The sequence below is a fragment of the Aplysia californica genome, unplaced genomic scaffold (assembly GCF_000002075.1).
Source record: "Aplysia californica isolate F4 #8 unplaced genomic scaffold, AplCal3.0 scaffold01122, whole genome shotgun sequence".
Taxonomy (NCBI): domain Eukaryota; kingdom Metazoa; phylum Mollusca; class Gastropoda; order Aplysiida; family Aplysiidae; genus Aplysia; species Aplysia californica.
The window spans coordinates 80,246-90,243 of NW_004798392.1; the positions used below are offsets into that span (position 1 = coordinate 80,246).

Sequence of the window (9,998 nt, forward strand, 5' to 3'; positions counted from 1 at the left end):
TCTCTCTCTCTCTCTCTCTCTCTCTCTCTCTCTCTCTCTCTCTCTCTCTCTTTCTTTCTCTCATTCTCTATTAAACTCACTATCATTTTCGCAAACACTATCTCACTATCACACACTCTCTCTCACACTCACATTCTCTCTTTCCCTTCCATTCTCACTCCCACACACTCACTCACTCTGACACTCTTCTCATTCTCTCTCACTCACTCACTCACCTTCACGCACAGTCTCTTAGGGGTCTAACCAGGCTAAGTTAAAACTGACAAGTGCCCGTCCTCTTTGTGATAAGCAAATGTGTACGTGATGCAATCTTAACCAAAATAAATATACTTGTTTTTTTGTGACTTCAAAATCCAGCAAGAAAAAGTCATTCGCGACAGATGCACGCCCCATAGCACAAACATCTATTGTTTTTGTTATCATCTTTTAACAAAAGAAAAAACAAACCCAAATTGGCTCACATTGCTGCTATGAAAGGTCAATTCATATACATTATTCATAATAAATGAAAAAGAAATCTGTTCAATTTTCTTTCGACTATCGGAGGAAAGATAATGTATTTGGCAATAGCCGTGCTATGTCATTAGTAATAGGAGAATTTTCCATAATGACAACGAAAGTCATGCAACACCGTTTTCGCTTTGCGCAAAAGTAGATGTTGGTGTTTCGTAAAACAATACATTTTAAGTCTTTGCTTTTCTTATTTCAAATAAATAAACGTTCAAAATGATTTTATAAGACATGAAATGAAAAATTATTTTCAAAGTATGATTAATATAAAATTTTGCAAAAAGTGAGACAATGATAGATCTATGATTGCGAAACAGTGGTTTAGCAAGTGCAAATAGGTTTACTCATCGCGAAGAATAACAATAAATATGGCGACCACTGGGGAGTGGAAAGGAAATATACTATTTCAACTGAAGCGACGAAACCACAAGCAAAGCGAACCTTTCCAAGCCATCATTCAGACGAGTATGTTTTTCCCTACTGATACCAGTTGGCCACGTTTTAGATTAAGCTGTAGTTTTTTATAACCACCCACGATGCGCGTAGATAATAACAGCTTCTCTCTTTCACTTTCACCACTCCACTCCATCTACTTAGTCTACTAAACTAATAATAAGTCACTAAGGCAAGGTGACTATCACTTCCATCCCACCCCGTCATACAGATTTCTAGATGTAGATTTAGATCTAATATGAATTTGATCCAGATCCATCTAGATCTAGATCTGAATGATGTTCGACGTTTTATTAACCCTCATCCTGCGGGAGCCGGGTTTATGTAGCCCGATAAGCCGATTTCGGCACCTCGCCTACGTTCTGGTCCCGAATCAGTGTAGCTCCTGGCTCAGTGCACGCGCAGCACGCATCCTCTTACGTGTCATTCGGGTCCCGAGTCGAATCCCCATTCACGCAGGTCAAGTGTGTGCGCGTCAGTCTGCTTGAGTTTGTGTGCGTTTGTGGCCTTCTTCTAGAAACGCCTGCGTTGGTTCGTAATTGAGGCATACGTCTCATTCAAAACATGCCAAGTTGGTAGCTCTAGATCAGTGGTTTTCAAAGTGGGCGCTACCGCCCCCAGGGGGGCGGTGGCAACAGTTTGGGGGGCGCTGTGGCGAAATTGGGCGATAGGGGGGCGGTAGTGGGCGTTAAGGGGGCGGTGTGAAATTTTGATGAAATGCAACATAAAAATTGGCGAAGGGAAAGAAGCCACATTAAGAAAAAAATAATAATAAAAAATAAAAATTGGTAACTTAGGCATAGTTTACAATATAGCAATGCCAATGAAAATTTAAATTTTCACTTTTGCCCCCTTTTTTTTGGTACCTAAGAAAGAATTTTCAATTCTGATAATTATGCTTCTTGAATTTTGAGAATCGGTTCATAAATAAAAAAGTTATGGGGTTGTAAAGGTCGGCAAAATATGGATGACCCACATATAGGAAAATACTCCTAAAAAGTGGACCACGCAGTAGCAGATTCTGTAAGAAAATCGACGATATCTCGGTAACTAATCCAAATGTTCGAGAGAAACTTGGCTACCCGATGTGTTTTTGAGTGTAGAAATCATTTCTGCAGTCAGATTTATTACCAATTTCGTAGTTATTTTGTTATAATTAAAATTGTGGTGTACATATTACGATTTTGCGAAAAAGGGGTGTCGGGATGAGTCCATTTTATTTATAGCATCGTATCACAACATGGGATCTTTAAGAATGTATGTCGGCAGCGTGACTAAATAATTGCAAAGCTTTTTATGATGACTTTAGACCATGCCAACCGTAAAAGATAAGTTAATTCAATCTAGCATGCCGTACAATTAAAAATTCTTTTTCCCCGTTGAGACGCGAACACCCCGAGACGAGATAACCTCGCCTCGGAATACCCCCATTGCGATGTTACAGGGGAATAGAGAGAAAAACAACCGGATGCGCGCGCCCGCCATTGCCCTATTTCAAGTGACCAATGAACGGGCCCGGAATAGTCATGCGGGGATTTGTAGGTCACAGACATTTGCCACGGGAGTGAGGGGAAAATGGCCGGTCTCCATGCGAAGCCGCTTTGGATAGGGGGGTAGTCGTAGATTTACGATCGGGTCTAAACAACTACTTGACACAGAACTCTCAAATTTGAGCACACTATAGAGGATAGATAGATCTATTACCATCTGGGCGTTGAAATTCAAACTCCTTATAGTTTTCGGTGTACACGATACGAAAGTGTTCCCGACACCAAAAGTATAGGTTAATTTATGTGTACGAACTTCAACGTCCACATATCATTAGTTTGCCCTATTTTCTGATTGGTAGCCAAGTTTAATTCGGATTGGTTCGGAAATAGAGCAGACCGAGGTTGACAAAGTTAGTCACCTACGCTTCGGCCGGGTCCGCAAAATCGCCCGTAAACGGGGACCAAATTTTCGCCTCGCGGGAAAGCCCGATTGGCATTGCTATACAGTACTACTTATTACTAAGAACTTTCTTTCCCAGCACTCAAAGCCCATAATAAATAATTATAAAGATGATTCATCCCGGCAAATCTGACAAAGATCTGGCTTACTTCAAAACTCTAAAGATCAATTTTCAGAAATAAAAATCTATTAAATCGATGTTTGCAGCCGACGTCAATCAAGCTGATGAAGACTTACGAGCAACTTATAATTTATCTCTACTAATTGCAAAGGCAGGCAAACCATGTACTCTCGGTGAGGACCTCATTACCTGCGATAAGAGAGGTGTCAGCACAGTCCTGCACCGTGCCCCGAGCCTGTGGTGAAAGTTCTTGCCATTAAGTGACAATGGATGGGATGTCAGCAAATGTTAAGGAATTATTGTGCAAAATGCTTAAAGGACATGAGTTCAGCCTTCAACTGGATATCGGTTTATAGAGGGTGAAGAAATAATGCAAGAATTGTTATTGGCGAAAATGTTGGAAACAGATACCAAAGTGGAGTCCATTTTCAAAGTGGTCCAAGAATTTTTCGAGGAGAAACAGATTCCTCGGGCCAATATAGTTGCCTGTGCATCAAACGGAGCACCGTCGATGACTACATGTAGTCGGTACCGTGGATTTATGAGCTTCTTGAAAAAATCAGTCCCTGGAGTAATAACTGTTCGCTGTGTCATTCACAGACAGAATTTGGGGGCAACAAATCTGAATGAAAGTCTGCATGACACACTGGCCATTTTCATCAAGTGTGGGAACAAGATCAAAGTTCACGCTTTGAACTCGAGATTATTCCTACAGCTGTGCACTGAAAATGACGAGAACCTTCAATTCTCAAAAGGAAACTTTAACACGATTATTATTCTGCCTGTTTGACTCTGTGCTGGAGTTTTTTTTCAAGAAACAGTGATCTCTGCAATAAACTGAAACAACACAAGAACAGCATTGCGTTCATCACAGATCTTTTCTCAAAGTTCAACCAGGTCAACTTGCAGCTGCAGGGGGATGACACCAACCTGATTAAGGCAAAATCCATGCTTCGCCATTCTTGTCGAAATTGGAAATATTTCACCGAAACATTGGCAGAAGAGAATTTGCTCAGTTTCCTAGCTTGGCAGAGACACTGAAAGAAGGGCGGGTTTCTGACGAGGAACTAAAAATATATACCAACCACCTCAGAGATTTGCATGCTGATATGATCACGAAGACAAGGTTTAGTGATATCTTTAAACTGGAAATTCCAGACTGGGTACTGGACCAACTCAATACTGGAACAGATGGTGACCTGACAGTGGCAATTGAAGAAGAGCTGACCGTGAAAAGTGACTTTGAAATCGAACCATTGTTCAAAAAGTCGTACCGGTCATTCTGGTTGAAAACTATTGTGCAAGACAAATATCCCTCCCTGTAGGAAAATACCAAGGTGTTCATCGCTTTTCCCACCTCCTGTCTTGTTGAAAGGGGATTCGATTCAGTACAGTGACAAGGTTGCTGACGAAGCAGAGGAACAAACTCAGGATCACAGAGCGTGGCGATTAACGTCTGCTACTGACCAATCTTAAACCTGATGTTGACTTCGTCTCATCAGGTCCGTCCTTCCCATTAGGGCAGTAGTTTACCCTTACTTGATACCTGAATACGTCTTTTCTTATTTTGTTTTTCTTTCTTCTTTTTCTAAAGCAAAATACTCACTTGTTATTATAGTTTGTTAAGTGCAAGTGCTGCCACTGCTGATGAAACTGATGATGATAATGATGATGCGATGATTACGATGACGGTGATAATTACAAAGATCCATGCATACTTTTTCTTTCGTGTGGTTTCTCACATTTGAACAGTTGGATAATATTTTTATGTTCTACAATGGAGATATTTGATAATATACAAATCTCAGGCAACTTTATTGCATCTCCTTGATGGGAGAAAACGTTTCATCGAAATAATGTCAATCTGTTTTCAAACTAATGATCACTGTTTTGGTTGTTTTTTTGGTTTTTTTTAGTGTTTTGCTTCTGAAAATGTCATAATACATGTTTTACTTTTATTTATATTAACAACACTGGTCGTTTAATACCGATGACACATATAAATAAAATGACGGTATTTTGTTCTCAATGCCCTTGCATGACAGAGAAGAAAAAATGTTTTTTATTACCTCTCGTACACGCTTAATTTAAGACTGTAATGATGGTGATTTGTGACCCAACTGATATTCAGAACCAAATCTTTAAAATTTAGGCACTTTATTTGTACCTTACTTTTTGAGCTCTCTCTTTATTTGTGATTGTTACTATGCATGTTGTTATGTCAGATTGATGGTTGGGGCGGAGTAAGGGGCGCTAGGACTCGGCTGGGTGAAAAAGGGGGCTCTAGATGTTCGTCCAATGAAATTATAGAAGAAATTGACCCACTTAGAGATGAGGAGCTCAAAAGGATAGTCAAGAAACAAGACTTCCATTTTTCTATACAAAATATTTCAAATCAGAGTGATTTTGTATGAAATGATACTACTTGATAAAAAATAAGCTTGTTTGATAGTTTTGAATACCATTGTGCAGGTACAAAGAACAATTTGAGTGTAAAACATTTGGAAATTGACATAAATTATCCCCTTTCGAACCTCAGGTCATTCATAACAACAAGAGTGTCCAGAAAGGTTATTCGAATAGGCGTAACTACTTGTAATGTCTTATCAGCTTGTGAGAGGGGGTTATTCATGTGATTGTAACACTTTATAAATAGAAAGCTATGAAGGATAGAGCGTTATTTTTATCATCGGTTAACACACTCCCGCGGTATTCATGGTGAAAACACACGTTTCCTGGTGCGCGTGCTGTACACCAACAGTACACACTGAGTGACCCCGGCGGCCTGCCCGGCACGTCCGACGTAATCGGTTGCTGATAAGATACGCATCTGGGCACAGACGCAGGATAAGAGTTAAGCAAGTAGGCAAGTAATAGAATAGATCAAGTAGGCCCTGTTTTTTTAATCGAAGTGATTATTCGGACTCGAGTCCGAATATGAAAAAATATTATTCGGACTCTGATTCTTGTCCAGCATGACATCACTTCCGACTTTCTGTGACTCGTGAATCCGTCTTCCTGTCCTGCCTCACTCGTGACTCGCCTCAGGCTGGGTAGAGACCGGGATTACTTCGGGCAAAAAGGCGTTTTGTGCAGGAGCCGAGTTTTAATCTTATGATGAATTTGAGGCCGGCCTGAAAAGTTATAGCGCTTCTAATAAATGTTTATTTGTCAAGAGGTCATCAGAAGCAATTAAAGATGGCTCGTTAGCGTGTGTCGGGGTCGGATGGGCGGCCTGCACACGTGTGGCTGTGTGCGTGTCGGGGAGGGTGGTGGGTGGGGGGGGGCACTATCGGTCCGGGCTTTGAACGTCGCATATGCGTCAGTCTTTTCCCCCCCGGCAACTGATCATTATTACAATAATAAGCTAGTCTTGACGTAGATCTACGTAATGAATTGTGCGCTGGTCTATGGAATCAAAAGTTGCAATCGATAGGCTTGTGTATTTGAACGAATCGGTCTTTTTTTTTTTTTTACACAGCTCATTATATGCAGGTGCCAGGTGGTCTGCTAATCTTCAATTTTACCTTTTTCTACAACAAAGAAAGTGGGAAACGTGGTGGGGGGGGGGGGGGGGCGTATTAATGAGGCGGCGGGCATTGGATCGGCAGATAAGGTGTGAGGGAAACTAAAAAATGGCGGAAAATTGGAAGCACTGAACGTTAGATCTATAGAACGAAGACACTTCCTTTTTTCGGGACCCGAGTCCGAATATGAAAAAATGTTATTCGGACTCGAGTCTGAATAACGACGGCCTTTTTTAATATTTGATTCTTTAGCTTCCCCGATTCGGATTTCAGCGTTGAGGCTGTTGTGCTCACTGCACTGCACATCACAGTACTAGCTTAGTAAGAAGAGAGATGACAGATGTTTGACTTTCGCCTGTCACCCTTGCTCAAACTCAAAGATTTTTAAGGCTAACACTTTTCATGCCCACGTCGCCAATCGGCGATTCCTGTTTTGGCTCTCTTCGGGAGATGTGGTCCCGGCCTAACTCCATAGCCATAGACATTTATACATTAGATCTATGTCTGAAACAAAACCGCAAGCTGCTTTTTAATAAAAAGAGGGGGGGGGGATGCAGTGGGGAATTCACAAAATAATGGTTTGTGACAGTTTTTAGTACCAAAATTGTTCTTAAAATGGGTTTGCACCTTTTCTAAAAATTTACGCGTGGTCTTTTCAACCTGGCATCTCAGTAAGATTTTTTTTACTCGACTTCCGTTTTTGTTTCGGATTTTGTCTATAAATGTCTGTGGAGTTATGCCGGGACCACTTCTCCTGAAGAGTGCCCCTGTTTTTAACCATAAAATCCAGATATTGCCGATCGGTTGGATAGGCGACGCCGTCCCTTAGTAAGATGCATGATCCTAAGCAATGATGGTTACATAACTTACAAGGTGACTGCCAAGTTCTTTGAATCTTAGAGACCTCAGGAATGCTCCTGGAATTTGAATAAAATTATCAATACCAGTAGTGCCCCCTGGGATTTGAATAAAAGTCCAGTAAAGAAACTGTTTTCTCATCACTGCTACGTTGTGGTATGAAATTTGCAATCATCTTTAATTAGATCTAGATTAGATACCACAATTTTTTTTCACTATGAACAAACTGTTCATGGAACGAGTTATGAATACTAATGATATACACGCAGGAGAAATTGGGGCATTTACGAAAGAAAATTTTTTTCCAATATTTTCAGCGATAGTCGAGTTTTCATCGAAGAAAGAGGATTGGTCAGTAGCGAATCAGAAACTAGCCGAAAGGCACTGAGACACCTAGTTCGGAAGGTATAGAGACCTCCTAAATATTCCCTAAATGTCTCCTAATTAATCTACCAATGAGGAGAGAGATGGATCGCGAATTTCCGTTTTTTTGATGGAGTTGAAAACAAGAAAGTTTCAAGGTGGTTTCTTTGTGGATGCTGTTCTCAAAGGTGTGTGTATTAGATCATTCCACGGAATGCTCAGGACTACATCATCTCTGATAAGTTGCACTTTTTAATATTAGAAGGTATTTTGTGAAATTCCTTGCAGAACGATCGGGTAAACTTTTGCCGCCTGCTCACTGTGACGTCACGGCTGTATAAAGCATTGTTCTGATTGAACAGTTACTTTAATCGACCTGAATACCATGGAAAACACCGTACTTATGGATTAGGGCGTAATGAAGATTTCTTTCAATTTGGCGTCTCAAATACTTGGGCTTGATTTTGGGTGTACATGAATTTATTGCAGGTATAGACTTGAAGATAGAGCTGCTGATACTACTTACTCATAATGATAAAGCAGAAGAACAAAAATAATTTGCAGAATACACACACATCAGATCGACATAAATGAAATATTGTAGTTCTATAGTACCCCCATACACGCTCAAATTTTTTGGTAAAAAATTAGTTTGTGCCAAGAGTTTATAATGGACGGACAAACTGCGTTGGCTCTTGCTTTAGCCTTGCGAAGAAAAAGAAAAAAAAGAAAAGAAAGTGACAGTGTTGGTGTTTCTTGACTACAGGAATAAAAGAGCACCAAAATACCTCAATGAAGGCTCGAAGGTATCATCTGCACCAACTGAGACTCAATTTATTCATCTCCCTTCAAAAACTCGTCCGTATTGAGTTAATTTTCTTTTTCATTTTTTCTTTTGTGGCATCTGCATACCGCTCCCTGTATTTCAGCAGCAGAGCGTCATAAGCAGCTTCTTTGGAAAAAAAAAATCTCGGTCACTAATATTCTTAACTTTCCATAGTTCAGGCAAACTCTGGTACACTTCAATCAGTTCCGGAATATTTTATGTTCATCCTTTGATGGCGCCATGATGATGTAAAAAGTAGATCTTTTCCATCCGGCAGCAACTGAAAAAATAATGTTTGCACAAATAAATTGGATGAAGCCCACACACGATCAAACAGTTTGACGGTTTGACAAAAAATACAAATTGAAAACAAATCCGTCAAATATTTGACATCAAATTATTTTGACCATCAAACACACCTATACATGATCTAAAACCTATTAAAATAAATTTGTGTCAAACATCTGATGAAACTATCAAACAAATTTGAGCGTGTATGGGGCACTTAAGGCATATTTTCATGGTATGGAAGGGGGTAGGAAGTGAGGAAAATACATGTAAAGTGCCTTTCCCGAGGACATAACATCGGGCCTGAGTCTGGAAACCCAAAACTAGCAACTTCACGATTACGAGTTTGGTAGCTAACAAAACAGGACGCTGCACAGTGGCTGCCAGCGATGGTGTGTTTGTAGTGCATCAATATGTTGAACCCTATTACCGTCAGTGGTGAACTTGCACTTGTCAGGGAAAGTGTTAGGAGCAATGGTGCACCTTAAGATGGAAGAAGTGAGTACAAAATACATGGTAGATATAAAAGACCAGAAAACTAAATGGAAAGCTCTTTGAAAAAGCTATAATTGCTGAAAATATTTATGATTTCAACATTTCTTCCCTAAAATCTGGCTGGTATCTCGGAAACTGCTGAGGACCCGACGGGGTTTTCTGTTGTGTTCCTCTGGCTCAAACAGAGATGTTTCCGGGGTTCGCGAAGACCGCTTCCGGAAACTGCCAAGGACTCGACGAAGCCGTTTTCACTGACTTGCAGAGTCGCGGCGGCCGCCGGTTCTAATTTAAACAAAGGACAATCTGTTTCGTTCCTCTAGCTGAAAATGAGTTTTTAATAACTACTGGAGGTCTTTTTCAAAATGAGTGCATTTTCTTTCAACGTCGGTATTTTCGGGGGTTTGTGTAAACGGTTTTCAGAAACTGACGATTTTATCGGAAATAATAGTGTGGTTGCAAAGAAAGTGCTGATCTCATCATAGCACTTTCCAGTAATAGGGTTTTAGTATAAATATTGGTGTATTTATGTATTAATGTGTGCATTATGTTTTGCCATAGTAAGCAACATTTTTCTAAGGGGTCAATGAAGTGGAATTTTTTTTGGGGG

General features: G+C 40.3%; 1 protein-coding gene across 1 annotated transcript in view; it reads left to right on the forward strand.

The window, feature by feature from the left end:
• The first annotated feature begins 858 nt into the window (after positions 1-858).
• Positions 859-9,998, forward strand: part of LOC101861631 (autophagy-related protein 16-1) — a 40,486-nt gene continuing 31,346 nt past the window's right edge. Inside the window, exon 1 of the mRNA XM_005111788.3 lies at positions 859-975. Within this exon, the coding sequence (XP_005111845.1) occupies positions 879-975 (97 nt within the window). The 5' untranslated portion in view covers positions 859-878. The remainder of the gene's footprint in view (positions 976-9,998) is intronic.